The sequence below is a fragment of the Furipterus horrens genome, unplaced genomic scaffold (assembly GCF_987537825.1).
Source record: "Furipterus horrens unplaced genomic scaffold, mFurHor1.1.pri manual_scaffold_6, whole genome shotgun sequence".
NCBI lineage: Eukaryota > Metazoa > Chordata > Mammalia > Chiroptera > Furipteridae > Furipterus > Furipterus horrens.
This window is the reverse complement of record NW_028327176.1, coordinates 75,901,043-75,919,867: the sequence shown is the minus strand read 5'-3', so window position 1 is coordinate 75,919,867 and position 18,825 is coordinate 75,901,043. Positions and strand designations below refer to the sequence as shown.

Sequence of the window (18,825 nt, the reverse complement as noted above, 5' to 3'; positions counted from 1 at the left end):
AACACAAGGCTAAATATACAGCAGGTGCTCAGTAAGCCAGCTATTCAATAAATGCCACCAATGAAAAAACTTGAAAAAACTTTATTATAGCTGGTTATGTTTTCAAAGGAAAGAAATAAAAATGGAAGGCAAGACCAAGAGATAAAAAGAGTAAAGTAGAAAACAAGAGAAAAGGTGATAGGAGGGTAGCTGCATGGAAAGGAGAAATGGAGATACAAACATGATGGCCCACTTGCCAAAACAGACAGAGGTCTGCGGGGAAAAGGGTTTCTAGACACTTCCAAGGAGACTTGCCCCACCATCCTGAGCCAGCACCGCCCATGTGCACAGAAGAGAGCCCTGGCTATCCAGAACCTTTTAGAGCAGGGTCTCCAAAGAGGGACTCATCCAACATAAATAAGCAATTTTAGCTTTTGTTTATAAACAGGTTAACAGTGGGACCTAACCAAGATCCCTGCAAGGAAATCCCCCAAATTAAGCAAGCACAAGGGCCCATAAAGGCCAAAGGCCAACCTCTCGACCCCTGCCAGCCCTGTCAATCAGCACAGGGGAAACAGTAACCATGGAGTCAGGGCTAAGGGGTCAGCCAAAATAATTCAAAATTATAAGAGAACTATTTGAAACAGATTTACAGCTACTGTCAGTATGACCAATCCCACCATAAGGGTATGTTGTGCCTTGCAAAAGGATATGCTAGAGATAATATGAATGGTAACTATTTGCAAGACATTTAAATGTTATGGTTTTTTTCCATCTCTACCTCTTTTTTTTTTTTTTTTTTTTTTAATCTTCACCCAAGGACATTTTCTCATTGCTGAGAGAGAGAAAGAGACGGAGACAGAGACAAAGAAAGGGAGAGAAACAGCGATTGGTTGCTTTCCTTTTTTTTTTTTTATTTTGGTTTTTCAATTACAGTTGTCCCTGGTTGCTTTCTTATAGATGACCTGACTGGGAATGGAATCCGCAACCTGGGTATGTGCCCTAACTAGGAATAAAACCCACAACGTTTCGGCCTGCAGGACAATGTTCCAACCAACTGAGCCACACCGGCCAGGACTCATCTTTACCTCTTTAAAAAATTGTGTGTTTGTTTCATAATATTGTATTAGAAAATAGTACATGTATATAACTTTTGAATGAATGGAGGTACAAATTACAAATTTTTTTTCTAATGAGCACAAAATTTGGAGAGCTCCCTTTAGAACAGCCCTGTAAAGATGGCCAGACTTTAGTTGTCCCTTCCCATAGCAGACACTCAGGTGTCCCCCTCAGGGCCCACCTTCCCTCAGTTACAGAGCAGTAGGGTTAACATGGGTGAGCATGTTGTAAGAAGCGGGGTCTCAGTGCTGCCCTGGATGCCTCTCCTATGACTGACCCTACTCTTCACATAAAGGAAACTGAGGCTCAGAGAAGTTCTGTCCAGGACCACCCAGGAAGGGTGGGGTGAGCAATCTGGAACTCAGAAATAGAACTTCTCCAAACAGCCTTCTTTTAACCAGAGAGCCCTAAAGGTAAAGGGATGTCAGGAGACCTTAAAGCTGGTCTCTTGCTCTGGGGACAAATCTTAATGCCTTTGACTTTTCACTTAGCCAGTAGTCACTAATTTTTTTATCTTTTATTATGGAAAATATCGAGCATACAGAAAAGGAAGAAAATGATATAATTATACTTTCAGGGCCCTTCACCTAACTTCAACTAACTCCCCTGGCCAGTCTGGTTTCCTCATTCCTCTCACCCATTTCACTGGCTTATTTTGAAGCAAATCCCAGATTTTATCTGTGAATGTCTATAAATTTTACAAGCATTTTAGTACGTAAAGACTCATTTAAAAAGGAAAAGCACAAAAGTATTACCACATAAAGTAATTCCTTAAGATCATCAACATCAACAGTGTTCTAATTTCCCCAATTTCCCTGTGATTTATTTTTACATCAAACTAATTTTTTACATTTTTTTAATACCGGTAATAAAAGTAGCAAGAAGGAAATTACAGTGACTTATACTCTGGCCTTCCAAAGATAACCACTGTTAACTATTTTCTTTGGTTAAAAAAAATTAATATAGATATATAAAATATTACAATATATATTTTCGCCACAAACTGAATCATCATATGTAGTTTTGTACTCCACTTTTTAAATACTTCACATTCTTTGTCTTTTCCCACGTTATAAAAGCATTTTAAAAAATTGAATGGCCTCATCACATCTTACTGTGCATATGTGCACATAATCCCAATCCCCACTAGGTTCTCAAACTGGGCTCTTCCCCTGTTTTTGCCATTACAAAAATCCTTGTAATAAATATGTTTGGGTTATATCTCCATGTCCTTAAGACAGATTTCTAGAAGGGGAATCACTGAGTCAAAAGACAGGGGCTTTTTTGTTTTAAAGTTTCTTAAATTACCTAAGGCGTGAGTTCAGACCTAATGCTGATGTCTGCGACCTCACTGATGTGGAAACCTCTCCTGGTGGACACAGCCCAGACTGACCCAAAAGGCAGAGAGGGACACATAGAACTTGAAGCTTTTTTTAGGCAGAAGAAAATGAAGTAGAGAAAAGATGCTGGCCAGACTGACAATGAGCTAGAAAGGGCAGCGGGGAAAGTGATCAGGAGGTGCCCAGTGAGTTCCCTCCTTTTGACTTTGCTTCTCCCTTCCCAACCAGTCCTTTCTTTTCAGGACCTCTTTGGCCCTTTCCCCTGTCATCCTGGCTCCTGGCCATCTGACCCCCACCCCCGAGGAGGAGCCCCTTCCTTCTCATATCTCTGCTTACAGAGTCACAGCACCCATTCCTTAGATCTGTGTGTGCAACCAGATAATAAATTACAGCCAAATCAATCTCAAAGGTGGACCATGATTTACAAGCCCACATGTGCCATGTTAGTCATGGAGCTGTAACAGGAAATTCTGCTAAATGCTTTGCTGACTGACATCAACCTACATTAAGTCTGGAACAAGCTTTCTACTGAACTACACCCATCTCACACACACACACACACACACACACACACACACACACACACACACAGAAAAAGCTTTATGTTTTCTTTAAACCCTACTTGGTAACTGGTAATCGTATAACAAATATTTCCAAATTTACTATTAAAATCATTCTAGGCCTTGATATCAAAATCTGAAGAGAGAGCAAAACCGCACCAACATTTGATCTGATGTGAGAGGCCTTTCTTTACTGGTTGTCACAAGCAGAAGTGGTGGTGGTGTGTGTGTGGGGGGGGTTGTACAAAGAGGCTAAGAATATTACTTGATGCATTTAAACTTGCTCACCTAAATTGAAAGATTAGTTCTAAGAGGGAAAAAGGCTTACTAAGTAATTGCTTTCTTTTCTGCCACAGAAAAAGCAGGGCAATCTGAAATATCTTCCTCAATTTTGTTCTTTTAATGGCAGGAAGAACATGAAAACAGATGCCAACATTCTAAATAAAGATACTGGCACCTTGGCTCGTATGGCTCAGTGGGTTGAGTGTCACAGGTTCAATTCCCAGTGAGGACACACGCCTGGGTTGTGGGCCAAGTCTCCAGCTGGGGGTGTGCAAGAGACAACAATTGATGTATCTCTTGTACAACGTTTCTTTTCCTCTCTTTCTCCCTTCCTTCATCTCTCTAAAATTAAATAAATAAAATATTTTTAAAAAAAGATACGGGCAAATCAAACCCAGTGATATGTAAAAGAATGATAATACATCATGACTAAGGCTTATTGCAGTCATGCAGTAATTGTTATGGGTTAACATTTTTTAAAAATCTGTGTAATTCAGAATACTACAAAGATGAATCACTCAATCATCCTAACATATTTTTAAAGCATTTGGTAAAGCCTTGGCTGAGTTGGTAGGGCATGGTCCAACTCCCACACATGAGTCTCTTAAAATGCTTTCCTTGGGACTCCGAAAGATAACGGTTTCCATTGGCAGCAAAATCATGCATAATGACAATTTTTTAAAGATTTATTTACCTGTTTACTTATTGTTAGAGAGGGAGGGGAGGAGGGGAAGAGAGGAAGAGAGGGAGAAGAACATTGATGCACGAGAGATACATCAATTGGTTGCCTCTCAGATGCCCCCAACTGGGGACCTGGCCCGCAATCCAGGCATGTGCCGAAACCAGGAAATCGAACCAGCAACCTTTTGATTCCCTCAATCCACTAAGGCACACCAGCCAGGGCTCATAATGACAAATTTTAAAACCTTTTCGTTGAGACATAGAATGAGACAAGGATGCCCACTGTCACCAGTTCACCACGATCCTAGATGTCCTTGCCAGTGAATGAGGCAAGAACAAGATATAAAATGTATGAAGTTTAGCAGCAATTAAATAAAACTGTCATTTTCACAGGAAACATAATTATGTGTATAGAAAATCTAAAATAAACTTCTTGGCTGAGTTGCTCAGTTGCTCAGTTGGTTGAAACATCATCCTATATGCCAAAAGATTGCAGGTTCCATTCCAAGTCAAGGCATATACCTAGGCTGAGGGTTCAATCCCTGCTTGGGATGCATATAGAAGGAAACCAATTGATGTTGCTCTCTCACATTGATATTTCTCCCCTTCCCCCTGCTGCCTTCCTTTCTCTCTAAAATCAATAAGCATATCCTTGTGTGAGGATTAAAAATAAATAAAAATAAACTATTAAAATTAATGAGTGAATTTAGCAAGGCCAATACAGTCAAGGTCACTATACAACAATTAACTATTATTTCTCTATACCTATGTGGTACAACAAAGAATATCTTTGGTCTTTGACCCTGGTTCCTGGCACAGATTCAAAAGCCCTTGGAATTTCCTGAGTAATTGTGGTATCTTTGTTATGGGAATGACATGAGTCTAGGTGGACCCCTTTGTGGGGCTGGTAACCAGTAAAACCAAGCTAGGAACTTTCAGCTGCCCTACTTCCAGGGAAGGGCGGGGGAGCTGGGGATTAAATTCAATCAATAACTTAATCTGCCCTGACCAGTGTCATTCAGTAGGCTGGACATCGTGCTGCAAAGCAAAGGGTTGCAGATTCGATTCCCAGGAATTGGGCACATGTCTGGGTTGCGGGCTCAGTCCTGGCACGTACAAGAGGCAACCAATTGATGTTTCTCTCCCTCTCATTCTCCATCTCTTCCCCTCTTTAAAAATAAATAAAATCTTAAAGAAAAGGAAACCTTAATCAATTGTGCCTAGGTAATGAAATCCTGATATAAACTCTAGACTCCAAAGCTCAGTGCAGTTTCTTGAATGGTGTACAAACTGATGTACCAAGAGGGTGACACCCTGATTCCAGGACAGAAGTCAGGGAAGCTCTGCCTCCTAGACTGTTCCAGCCCTCATCCTATGTTTATCCTTTAAAATAAAGCTAATCATAAGTATGCCACTTTCCTGAGTCATTGTGAGTCATTCAGTGAATTATTGAACCTGTAGGGAGTCATGGGAGCCCACAAATTTATAGCTGGTTGGTCAGAAGTGCACAAGTAGGGGAAACCCCACTTTTGGCTGGGGTCTGCTGGTGGAGGGCTGAGCCCCCAGACCTGTGGAGTCCAATGCTAACCTCAGGTGATTAGCGTCAGAAATGAACTGCAACACACCCCAGTTGGGACAATCTGCAGCAAATGGGGAAAATAAAAATTTAAAGACATCACTTAAGTCCACCAAATACCTAGAAATAAATCTAAGAAAAGATGTGTAAGACTTCTACACAGAAAATGATAAAACACTGAAAGAAATTAAGGAGACATAAATACATGGAGGGGTAACTATGCTTGTAGATCAGAAGACTATTATAAAGATGTCAAGCCTTCAAGTGGACCTCTAGATTCAATGCAATTCCACAAAATTCCCAGGAGAAAGACTAAGAATAGTCAATACTGTCTTGAAGAACAAAGAACAGAGCACTTGACATCACCAGATATCAGGACTTATTAGAATCTGAAACAGGATATCAAAAGCACTAACCATATTGGAAGATAAGCATATGAAAATGTGCTCATCTTTAGTCACTAGGGAAATCAATATGAAAATCACAATGAGATAGCAGCACACACCTACCTGATTTGCTAAAATAAAATAAATAAATAGTTGACAATACCAGTTGTGGGGATAGGAGTGAGAACAAACAGGAACTCTCTAGAACACTGTCTCATCTATGCCTGTACTGGGCCATAGCAATTCTACTCCCAGAGATATTTCCAACGGAAATGCTGATACATAGTCACCAAAAGACATACACAAGAGTGTTCTTAGTGGCATGATTTGCAATAGTCTCAAACTTCAAGCAATCCAAATATCCACCAACAGTACCATTATGGTATATTTCTATCATGGAATACTATTCAGCAACAAGATAAGATTGAACTACAGTTGCACACAATGCAAATGAAGCTCATAACCTTAACGCTGTGGCAGCAGGAGCCAAACACAAAAGAGCATATACTGTTTGATTCACTTATAAAAGTTAATTTAAAAATTAACTCACAATCATTTGGGGGCAAGGGCAGCGTCTGGGACAGGACATTGGGGGGTTTCTAGGGTGTTGGCAATGGTTTGTTTCCTGAGTTCAGTGGTACATAAGGGTGTTCCTTTGTAAAAATCTATCAAGTTGTACACTTATGATTCAACAAAAAGTTCAGTTTAAAGCAAATCTAGGTGTGGCTGCCAGAGGTGGGGGGAGGGGGTAAATGGGTGATGGGAGTCAAAAGGTATAAACTTCCAGTTAGAAGATAGATATGTCCTGGGATATAACATACAGTGCGGTGACTGTAGTTAATAATATTGAATTGTATATTTCAAAGTTGCTAAGAGAGTACATCTTAAAAAGTTCTCATCACAAGAAAAAGAATTTTGTAACTATGTGTGGTGATGGATGTTAACTAGACTTATTGTGGTGACCATTTTACAATATATACAAATACAGAATCATTATTTTATACACCTGAAACTTTTATAATGTTGTATGTCAATTACATATCAATTTAAAAAACCCACAACTGACAGTCCTGACTGGTGTGGCTCAGTGGGTTGGGCATTGTCCCGCAGATTGAAAAGTCTCTGGTTCGATTCCTGGTCAGGGCACATGCCTGGGTTGCAGGTCAGGTCCCTGGTTGGGGGTATGTGAGAAGCAACCAATCAATGTTTCTCTCCCTCACTTCATTCCTCCCTTCCCCTCTCCCTAAAAAATAAATAAATAAAATCTTAAAAAAAGAAAAAACAACAAAAACCTATAACTGACAGTAAATTTTCCAACCTGGAGTTATTGGAGAATCTGAATCTTCTGATCTCTTTCATTATGTCTACTACCTCATTGAGAACAGCGATTAAGAGCTTGACTCTAGAGGGGAGCAGTTCAGGGTTGCCACTTAGTTGTCACCTGCCTGGGGAAGATTCTCAGCTTCTCTGAGCCTCAGTTTCCCACCTCTGGCACTTGGAAGACTAGTCAAGTATTCAATAAAAATTAACTATTAATAAGGGCATCTTCCTTCCTTATGCTCTCTGCTCTACCCTCTTCCAGAGCTGTGGGGCTTGGTCTCCCGGGGAGTCTCTGTTCTCTTGGATCCCCTTCTTATCTCTGCTGCTTTTATATCAGAGCCTCTTCCCTCCCTCACTGGGATACCAGGGAGGGAGTGAGTGACTGGTGAATCCTGACCCAAATAAAGGTGCAACAGGTCTATGTGGCCAGGCCCTCTCCTGCCCACCTCCTGAGCAGCCATCCTTAGATTATGCTCCTGCCCTTAGAATACAAATATGCTGCAATCAGGATGGCAAGCTTAACTTTTTCCAATTTGCAAGAAACAAATTCTTAAGTAAATGAGGAGAAATGCCTCAGGAAATAGACAAACAAGTCCAGGAAGCAAATAGTGCCCCAAACAAGCTAGACCCAAAGAGGACCACACCAAGACACATCATAATTAAAATGCCAAAGGTTCAAGATAGAGAGAGAATCTTAAAAGCAGCAAGAGAAAAGCAGAGAGTTACCTACAAATGGATGCCTATAAGACTATTAGCTGATTCCTCAAAAGGCAAGAAGGGACTGGCAAGAAGTATTCAAAGTGATGAAAAGCAAGGACCTACAACCAAGATTATTCTATCCAGCAAAGCTATCATTTAGAATGGAAGGGCAGATAAAGTTCCTCCCAGAAAAAGTAAAGTTAAAGGAGTTCATCATCACCAAGCCATTATTATATGAAATGTTAAAGGGACTTATTTAAGAAAAAGAAGATCAAAACTATGAACATTAAAATGACAACAAACTCACAACTAGCAACAACTGAATCAAAAAAATAATAACAAAATCGAACTAAGCAAACAATAGGAACAGAATCATAGGATGGGGATCATTTGGAGGGTTATCAGCTGGGAGGGGGGAGGGGGAGAAATGGGGAAATAGGGATTAAGAAGCATAATTGGCTGGTACAAAATAGACAGGGGGAAGTTGAGAATAATATAGAAAAGGGAGAAGCCAAAGAACTTATATGCATGACTCATGGACTTGAACTAAGGGGTGTGGGATTGCTGGAGGGACGGGGGGTACTGGGCGGAGGGGAGTAAAGGGAAAAAAATTGGGACTACTGTAACAACATAATCAATATAATATACTTAAAAAAAAAAAAAGAAATGCCTCAGTTTTAAGTTTCTCTTCCATACATGTTTTTCTTAAGCTCTGGCTTCTACTACCCTTAATATACACACGAGAGTTGGGATAAGATAGTATCTAAATTAGCATGTAATTGTATACTGGAGTGGAGTGGGCTCTTCTGACCTCAGTGTATTCATAATTCCAAGAAAGGCACCACACCCAGACCATGGGGCAACCTGCCACCTGAGCCAGTGTGAGAACCACCGTGGCCCAAGTTGGTGTCAATGCCAATTGGGGTGCCTTTTGGACAGTAATAACAGTAATTCTAAAAATGGCGAACATTTATTGCATGATGGCATGGTTCTAGGCACTGATCTAAGCACTTTATGTGCCTTACTTCATTTGGTCCTTACCGCAGCCTGAGCCGGATATGTCATTAATATGAATGACCAAACCACCAGCAACCAGAAATTTTTCGGAGACTAGGAGCCAGTCACTATTATAAGCCTTTCCTGAAATAAACACCACTGCATAAGCATTTGCTCACTTTTTAAACCACTCTTAGGGAAGTTTGATGAGACATGGATATATGTTTAAAACAGGACTCCAGGTGACTGTGCATGTGTGTGAGCATGCATGCATGTGTGTGTGGCGGGGGGAGTGAGTGCATGCGAACCTTCCTAGAGGGGGTAAATATATGTATGAGTCAGCCTGCCTGTGTGTGGGTGAGTGTGTTTAAACATGCCTACTGGGAGTGTGTGTATAGTGAGTGTGTGCGGGAGGAAGCCTATTTGTTGGGGGCATGAGCGTATGTGAGGGTGAGCCTATCTTTGTGGGGGAGGGGGTGATGAGTGTGTATAGGAGTGAATGTGTCTGTGGGGGGGGGGATAATGGGTGTGGTGGTGAGTGTGTGTGCAAGTGAGCCTGTCTCTGTGTGTAAGGGGAGTGAATGTGTGGGAATAAGCCTGTCTTTATATATGGGGAAGGGTGTCTGTCTGTGTGAGTCTGTCTTCGTGTATAGGGGAGGGTGAGCGTGTCTGTGTGAACCTTTGTGTGTGTGCATATATGTAGGGGGATGAGTCTGTGTGCACACAGTGCGTGTGTTTGGGAGTAAGCCTGCCTGAGGTTCTTTCCATCCCAGGTTCCTTGCTGCCTGCTGGCCAGAGACCAAGCATTCCAGACAGCCCAGGAAACCAGTCTGTCAAGAACCCTGTCCAGGTCCAGGTATGAGGGCCCTGCAGCTGGAAGGGACTCTGTGCCCTTGGGGAATGCTCCAGCAATACCAGGTTTAACCCTGGCAAAGAAGGCTGGGGCTCAGCCCTCTGAGCTCACCTTGCCACCACAGCACTGCCGGGCCCTTAGCCTGTGGAAATCTTCCCAGATGCTCCTCCCCAGAACCCCAAAGATAAAAAAGAATTTCATTGTTTATCAGAAGAGAAATATTAAAATCCAACCTAAATAGTGTTCCAAAATTATAGGTAGACTATGATTCAATATGAAAATACACACAGGCAGCTAATGGGAGAGCATGACTGTAAAAATGAAAATGGTTTTCATCTTGCTGTTTCTTACAAGACTTTTTAAACTTAAAAAAAAAACGCTCAAATTAAATTTCTAAAAGAGTTATTGCAAAAACTCGAAATATTAAAAGTAGTCCTTTCTAGGTCACAAGCTTATGGGTTGTATTGTAGATTTTTGTGTTTTCTAAAGTTCTGACAATGAGTTGTATTTTTTTAAAATAATAACTGCTAGTAAAAAGAAAATCACATAATAAATGAACAGGAATAGACTAAGGAGTCCAGACTCTGGCCTATGAAATGAGCTAGGAGTCCCTAACCTAGCCACGAAGCCTTTGACAGCAGGATGTCTCAGCATACTCAGGTATGACAAGAGGGGTAATCTGAGGTACAGGACAGGCCAGCTATGCCCACAGAAGGCGGAATGGTTCAGAGAAGAGGATGAGGCTGGACCAAATGGCAGCAACAGCACCAGAAAGCTGCTCCCCATCCTTGTAGCTGAGGACAGTCTTGGGCACCTGGGGGAAATTCTGTAACCCTCACATCTTCCTGGCAAGTTCTACTGAGAAGTTCAAAAAAAATCCCTAAAACAAAAGGGAGGCTTCAAGAGAGCTAGCTTAGGACAAGAGGCTGGGCTGAAAGAACCAGGTGATTGTGCCAAAATCAGTCATCGTGACAGTGACAGAAGGACCTGGTCCACCCTCCCCATAAATACACACTCTCCTCTCTCTGGCTGTGGTGGCCTTTTAACAATGTCTGATAAATACCTCACTGCCCCTGCCCTCAAGGAGACTGAGACTAGAGGGAGCTTGCAATTCGAGGCACCATTCCTTCCCTCAGGATGTCCTTGCTGTTCCATTCCCCCAGCTTATCTGTGTGACACCACTAACTCGCAGGAAGCGGGAGTGGTGGGGGAGAAGGCATGTGGTGGCTTGACCTTGAAATCCTTTTGGAAAGGGCTGAGAAGCAGTCACAATATATAAACGCAGTTTACCCTAAGTTGGCCTGATAAGCTCATTTCTCATTTTGTGGTCTAGTTCAAATTCTTCCAGAACACGAGGCATAGAGATGGGGAAGGCCATGTCTATTCACCCTTGAAGATCCAGGTGCAATGTCTCCTCCTCTGGAGTGTCCACACTTCCCAAGCCAAGTCCCTGTCCCTCAACTATTTCTCCTGCAGGACATCCTATAGTTTCATCTTCCTGTGCTCTCAACTATTTTCAAGGGTAAATATCTGTTCAGTACCTCCCATCCTGACCAGAGGAGTCCAGGAAAGCTCTGCAACTGTGCTTTCTAATAAAATTATGTGACTGAAAAGTAAACACTGCTATGATCTCAGTATGATCTAAGAAACTCTTATTAGGGCCTTGACATAAGACAGTGCCTTCCAGGACGCAAGAGAGCTTTAGGACAGAACTGCAAACAGAGGATGGCAGAAACAGCTCCCAGTCCTGGCCCCTAGGCAGAAGCTGCCCACAGACTGCGCCATGCCAGCCAGGGGAAGAGGCACCAAGTTCCCTGCCCACAAGCACCACACTACAGAAAAAGGGAGGAGGAGGCTGGCCAGTGAGTTGTCAGCTGCCCCACTGGCACTGCTGCCCTAGCAGGCAGCTCCTGTCACTCTCTCAGATATACTCGCCTCCAGGCAGCTTCTCAAGATCAAATCACCAGCCCACTTCAGACTGTTTCCAGGTGGAGTTGTCTGAAATCAGGTGCACAGCTGCCTTCGATCCCCACCCTTGAGGCTGTCCTCTCCTGGCACCTTGTGACTCAACTGTCCATCCCACCGTCTGCACTCAGCCCTCACCCTATCTGACCTCTGCAGGAGGCCCCCAAACCATGCCTGCTTGGCTCTTTCCCATCTCTCCCAGGAGCCACTCTGGCCAGGCTTCTGCCTTCTCCACACATTCGGCCTGCTCTCAGACGATTCCAGACCTCCTCAACTCATCCTGGCCTCACTACCAAGCCCCAGAAGGGCACTTTCCCCTGCACACCTGCCAAGATGGGCTGCACATTCATGATGTTCAGTGGGGCCCACAACCAACAGTATAGGCATCACCTGAGAACTTGTCAGACATGCAGTCTCTCAGGCCACACCCAGACCCACTGAGTTGAAATCTGCATTTTAACAAAAATGCCCAGGCAGTTCAGGTCCACAGTCAAGTGTGAGAAGCTCTTGTGTGCACAAGGCTGGGCAATAAAGGGTCACACCATTATTATTTACCACTATACCCTCCCCCAACCCTTACCAAACTGGCTCTGCTCCCTCCTCTCCCCACTTATACTCCAGTACATGACAACACTATCAACCTGAACCCAAACCAGAAACCTCCGCTGTTCACAACCACTTGCCAGCCCTGATATCTCCGTGAGGATCAGAGTCCTGTTGTCTGGACTTCAGAAGCACTCGCAAGCCTGGCCTTCCTTGGCCCTACTGAACCTACCTGAGCTGTGTACAGCTAAACTTCATCTACATGTCTGTTTCTCTGGCAGTTCTATGAACAGGGCTGTGTGAGTCCTCTCTGATTCCTAACACAGTGTTTTTTCTTGACTTTATAAAGTTGTTTTAGGAATAAAAGTAAGTGGGGGAAATGTGATGTGGCATACATAGATATACGAGAGGAGTTTTGATGAAATTATTTCTAGTTTTTCCCCTCTAATATATAACCCATGAACTTTCTATGAGGAGCCTAATAGGCCCAAGGTCACTTCATGGGTCAGTGACGGAGCTGGGTGAAGTTTAAACACAGCTCTTTACAGGGGCTAGACGGTTATAAAGTGGGTGAGGAGAGATAGGATGACTAAAAAGGAGCTAAGTGCCTGGGAGGGGCAGGAATGTCACAGAAGGAGGGGCAGAGTGGAAAGCTGGAAGGTAGGCTTCAATGTTGAACTTGATCTCCTGACCTCATGGACCTCCTTGTGGAGAGTTCATTCATGCTTTTCATCAGGGTCTGGGAGAGCATCTGCGGGCAGGAAAAATGCTGCTGGGCCAGGAATAGCCCAGGGAGCTTTTGTTCTAAGATTTCCAGCTATAAACAAATTCAACCATAACACCCCGTACTGCAAACAGTTCTAGGTGAGGTTTAAGTGGAAAGGACAAAGTTCAAATTGCACCAGCTTTTCTCAGTGCCCTAACAGCTCTCATTAACTAGAGGATCTTACTCCTGAGGTCCTTCAGTACCTAGCACTGTGTTTGGCACACAGTATGAGTTCAATATATATCTAATGAAAACTGCCTTGAGTTGAGAGGCAGAAACCGCTGGAAGCCTGTTGCCTTTGTCTAGGGGAAGCCCAGCCCCCATGCTTGTCTCTCAGTGTGCAGGAGCATACTCGTGATTTATTAATATTAATGTGTGAAGCTATGTAAACTCCTGATGGTCAAAGACCACTTACAAAGAAACTGAGGCATGGGGAAAGCGAACCATGTGTCACGCTCAGGACCTCAAACTGTGCTCCTCAGTCCCTGACCCAAACCATGAATACACATGTCATTGCAGGAGCACCTCCTGTCTTTCTTGGTGGAGCCGGAAAAGTCAAGCATGCATTTTTCTTTATCCCTTATCAGCCCCACAAAATCCTAACACTACTGAAATGGAGATAACTTTCTCTCAAACCTGACAGGTCATTCATTCATTCAGTGACTTTTTATTGAGGTCTCCTCTGTGTCTAGAACCATTCCAGAGGCCAGGAATGCATCAGAAAGCAGAACAGGGCACCCTGCCCTTTGGAACTTACATTATAATGGGAGGAGACGACAATAAATAGCATGATAAATTCATATATTACACTGCTGTTAGTCATATGTGCTATGAGAAAAAGAAAAATCAGCACAGGGTGGGGAGATCAGGAAGGTCAGGGTGGGATGGGGGTTACAATTTTGAACAGGGTAACAGGAAGACCTCACCAAGAAGGTGAAGCTGAAGCAGACATTAGGGAGGGCAAGAGAGTGAGGCATCTGGGGAAGAACATTCCAGCTGAGGAAACAGCCAGGGCAAAGGCCTCAGGCTGAGAACATCATGGTGTATTCCAGGAACAGCAAGAATGCCAGTAGGACCTGCCAGTAATCCATTCATTTGTTGTACATTCATTCATTCATTCATTCATTTGTGTAACAAGCATTTACTGTTCCTCTCTTAAGGCACTGAATGATAGAAACACTAATACAGTAAGATCCCTACCCTAAAGGAGCTTATAATGTTGAGGAGCAAGGAGTCAAAATGACCTTGTAAGACTCAGGTAGAGCTCAGGGCCCTCACCCAATGTGGAGGTGCTGAAGTCCACTGAAGCACAGACATCCCAGCTCTGATATTGATGGCACTGACAATGCTGGCTCACTTGTTTTTCTCAGCTAAGAAAGAAGCCTCCCAAACACCAGATTTGTAAAGAAAATCTCTTAGGTTGCAGGTGTACACTAGGTTTGTCATGTCCTAGGTGACCTCAGACTAAAAAGGTAGATACCAGATGGAAATATCTGGAAGAGTAAATACTTGGGGTGGGGTGGGGGGAGGGCAGGGGGGGTAAGAAACAGCATGGCAGTGAGTTAAGACTAGAAACTGGCAGGTGACAGCATGAAGCCCAGGGTGTGTTCATTGGGGTGACCATCCATCCTGTCACACCCATATCTTCAGGGCTTCGTGCTGCATGGGGTAGACTGCGCCTGCGTTCCCAAGGAATTATCGGCACCTCCTCTTGTTGAGGAGAGCCAGCATATGGAGTTTGGTAGAGCTTGAGCCTGAGAGATGCTATCTCTGTTTTCCTAGCTTCATGAAGTGGCCTTTTCTTTTCTTTTTTACAAGAGTCCAAAGATGGCGCTGCCTCCCAATACTCAGGAAGCTCCCACCCTCTGAGAGCTCAGCCCTACTGATCAGGGGCTGAGAAGCCTGGCCAAGCCCATCATTCTAGCTGGACCAACAGCTGGGCTGAATGATTCAAATATGATTATTGGGTGGGTCACCAGCAACAATCCCAAAGACCATAGGGGTGTTCAGGAGCAAGCTGCCCTGTTGAATTCTAACTAGGTTCCTGATCAAGGACATAGGAGGAGTCCTCGGGGCCCAGAGGCTGTAGGGTGGGAGTGGAACACAGAGCCTCACTGCTCTCTTGCCCCAGGTTCGGGCACCTGGGAGAAACAGGTTCCGGGGTCTACACTGCAAAGCTCCGGGGAGGCAGTACCATCAGCACTAGCCACCTCTGTCCCTCCAGTCCCCATGCAGTCTCCAGCAGGGCTTACATTACTCAAATCCTCCTTAGCTCTGGTGCTGAGATGCAGTCTGTCAAACTGGAAGAGACAGGGTATCAATCCCCCACCTTGGCAGTGACCCAAGCATCTTTTCAGACCAAACCTGGCCAGGCCAGCTCTTCCCTATCCCACCTACCCAGCCAGTTCTAGGCTACCCTGTACTCTGTTCCAGAAACAACTGACAAGGGTTTGGGGCTTGCTCTCAGCTAGGATTCAGAAGTTGCTCCTGGCCCTAGGTGGCCTGGGAGGCTTAGCCAGCAGGAGCCCTGTCTATGGGAAACAAGCAAAATCCTGGGTGTAGGATGAGCTCCTCCCCTGCTCCATTCCTTCACAGAAAGCTTCCCTTTCTACCTCCTCATCCCTGTGGCCTAGGAGGGTTTTATTCCATAATTGGCTTGTTTACTGCCACTCTGAGGGCTTGGAGTGGCAGAGGTGGGAGGAAAGTTTGTTGGAAGGAAAGGGATGTGTGCCCTGAGCTTCGAGGCTGGTGAGTAAACCCTCCAAGTGCTTCTGACAACCTGAGAACAGGTGAAGAACCCATGTGAGAAAAAAACACAGGGAATGCAAGGCCAGCTGAAGATTCCAGCAGACCGCAGGAGAGAACCTTGTTTGACGCCTGGGAAAGGCAGAACAATAACCAAAACTTAATCTGCTTGCTTCTGCTGAAGAGCCAAAAACATTACTTGGCACTGCTTTGAGCTCCCTATCGGCTTCTGTGGGCTAGGAGCTCCAGTGATGTCACTCCCCTGCACACAAACCTTCCATAGCTCCCAGCTCCTAGCAAACTTACCATCCTGACCTTCGGGTTCTTCTGCAGGCCCCAAATGCCTCAGTCTCTTCCCCACTGACCTCTCAGCCGCAGAGCCTATATCCTCCCAGAACAGGACCACCTGCTGGGCTACAAGTGTATCCTTTTTGCTCCTGGGGTTCTCTATCTCAAGTACCAAGTCTCTCCACCTTTTAAGGTTCTTCTCAAACACTCCCTCCCCTGTGAAGGTTTTCTCAGTTCCCCAGCCCCCACCCCATACCACCTCAATCAGGCTTGCATGCTCCCTGATCTAATCTTTTTACCCTGGTGCTGGCCTCCGTAAATCATCTGCCTTCATCTGTCCTGCTTTGATAGTTCCCCGAGGTCTTGCTCTATCCTCCAAGTAGGCAAGTGTCTTACTCAGCTTTAATTCAGCTGAAGCAAAGCACAGGGCCTGGCAGACAACATATGCTTAAGAATTGTTTTTGCTGCCCCAAATACCAGTCACCTCAGAGGACTAGAAAGTCATGGGCAAAGGGACAGAGTCCCATTAAAGGAACACTATGATCGGCAGATGTAAAACTGGCCAGAGTGTGACCAAAGTTAGCTGGGAGAGCGGCTCAGGCCTTACCTTTCTTGAACTCCTCCAGCATGGCATCCAATTTGGTGTCATGGAAGACAAAGTGTACAGGGTGGTTGTAGAAGCGGGTGATGGTCTTGAGTGGGGTGCAGTCATCAGGGTCCACAAAGGCCAAGTCTTTGACATAGAGGATATCTACGATATTGGACTGCTCATCTTCAAACACAGGGATGCGGGTATAGCCACTCTCCATAATCTCAGACATTGTGTTGAAGTCCAGGATGGCATCGCTGCGGATCATGAAGCAGTCGTGGAGCTGAGTCATAATGTCCTCCACGGTTTTGGTCCGTAGTTCCAAGGCACCCTGGATCATGTTTAGTTCCTCTTTCACGAGGTCGTTATAGGGCTCTGTCACCTTCAACATCTCCATCAGCTTCTCACGATTGTAAACAGTGCGGATCTCCTGGCCCAGAAAAAAGTCCAGGAGCTTGCTAATGGGAAAGCTGATGGGGAAGGTAAGTAGCATAAAAAATTTGGTAAGAATGATTGTGTTGGCCCCCACAGCCAGCCCATGTCGGGAGCATAGGGCCTGAGGTACAATCTCCCCAAAGATGACAATGCCGATGGTGGACGAGGCTACGGCCATGAGTCCGGATCCGATGAGGTTGTCCAGAAGGATGGTGAGGGAGGTGTTGACCAGCACGTTTCCCAGTAGCAGGGAGCAGAGCAGGTAGTTGCCCTTGCGCCGAATGGGCTCGATCTTGCGAGCATAGCGCCTCTCCTTCTCGGTGCCACAGTTCTGGACAATGCGCAGCTCCATGGGGTCCAGGGCCATTAGTCCCAGGTTGAGGCCAGAGAAGATGCCCGACAGCACTAACAGCACCAAAACAAGAAGTATGTGCAGCCAGAGGGGCAGAAACCTGCCCTCCTCCTCCATCATGAAGAGCAGTGAGTCCTTATCGGTCCACCTCTGCCAGGGCCCGTCCACGGCGGCCCTGGTGCACAGCGCGTACAGCTTCATGTTCTCGCTCCTCCGAAGGAACTTCGTGAGCACTACCAGCATCCCGGATGTGTTCCCGCGGCTCACGTTGACCAGTTGCTGGACGACCAGATCCTTGGTGAGCTCCGGGCAGTGGGTGGAGTTGTGGAGGGCCTCGGAGTTGTCCACCTCAGTAAAGGAGATCAGGTTGCTGGAGACGGAGCCCAGCCTGTGTCCGTACAGCCTCAGGTTCACCGTGCTACCCTCGGACACAAAGATGATGCCGTCCTGGTTTACTCCACACGATTTGTTGCAACTCGCCAGCCGCATACCTAGGATCGCGCTCCGCTGGGGGTCTCCCTGGCCCCGGGCCCCCCGCGCCCAAAGCAGCACCGGCAGCACCAGCGCCACCAGGTGGAGGCGCCCTCGGGCTGCCCTGCTGCCTGGGCGCCCGCCCCCGCCCGCCGGCGCCATGTTGCTCCGGCTCGGCAGCCTCCGCTCCCCGCGCCCCGCAGCGCTGTCCGCTCGCGCCGTCGATCCTGCCGCTCCGCCGCCGCCAAGCCAACTGCCCGGGCGGCCGGCCTGACGTCAGGTCAGCGCCCGCCCCGCCGGCCCACGCCCCGCTGGCCCACACCCCTACGGCTCACACCCCTCATTTGCATGAGAGGCCCCGCCCCTAGGCGCGCTACTGCCTCGCCCGGGCTTAAGAGATCCGGCGCTTAAGGTGGAGCGGAGACAGAACGCGGGAGCCGCCGGTCGACACCGTCCCGCCCTCCGCCCCGCCCCCATACGCCCTTCTGACGTCCCTCGAGCCTCACCTACCTCCGCCCCGCCCGCTTACGTCCAGTCCGCGTCCCCGCCGGCCTCGGGCACCTCCGCTCAGACCTCATGTCTTCCCTGCGCTTTTCTCTTCCGCCGCCTGGCCGGTTCTGGCGTCTGCTCCGTCCGCCTTTCCTGCCCCTTACCCAGAAGTGTTCGGCTCTTGGCCAGGGGTCCTCTCTGCAGGAACCTCGGGATCAGCAGCGCGCTGTACTCTGCCAAGGGAAAAAGGAAAGAGGAACCTGGGGGCTTAAGCCTGAAAGAAGCTGGCAAGTTCATGGCCTTGCTGCCTGACCCTTGGAGAGACTGTTCTGGCCTCAGTACTCCTGGAGGTTCGCCGACCTTGCCATAAGGCCAGAAGTTCTTTCCCCCA

The 18,825-nt window shown here is 46.1% G+C and overlaps 1 protein-coding gene across 3 annotated transcripts in view; it reads right to left on the bottom strand.

The window, feature by feature from the left end:
• Nucleotides 1–18,172, bottom strand: part of CNNM4 (cyclin and CBS domain divalent metal cation transport mediator 4) — a 35,717-nt gene extending 17,545 nt beyond the window's left edge. Inside the window, exon 1 of one of the 3 annotated variants that reach the window (XM_090281839.1) lies at nt 16,706–18,172. In XM_090281839.1, the coding sequence (XP_090137965.1) occupies nt 16,706–18,107 (1,402 nt within the window). In that variant the 5' untranslated portion in view covers nt 18,108–18,172. The remainder of the gene's footprint in view (nt 1–16,705) is intronic. The other 2 variants (XM_090281838.1, XM_090281840.1) reach the window with 2 other exon arrangements.
• Nucleotides 18,173–18,825: the final 653 nt, after the last annotated feature.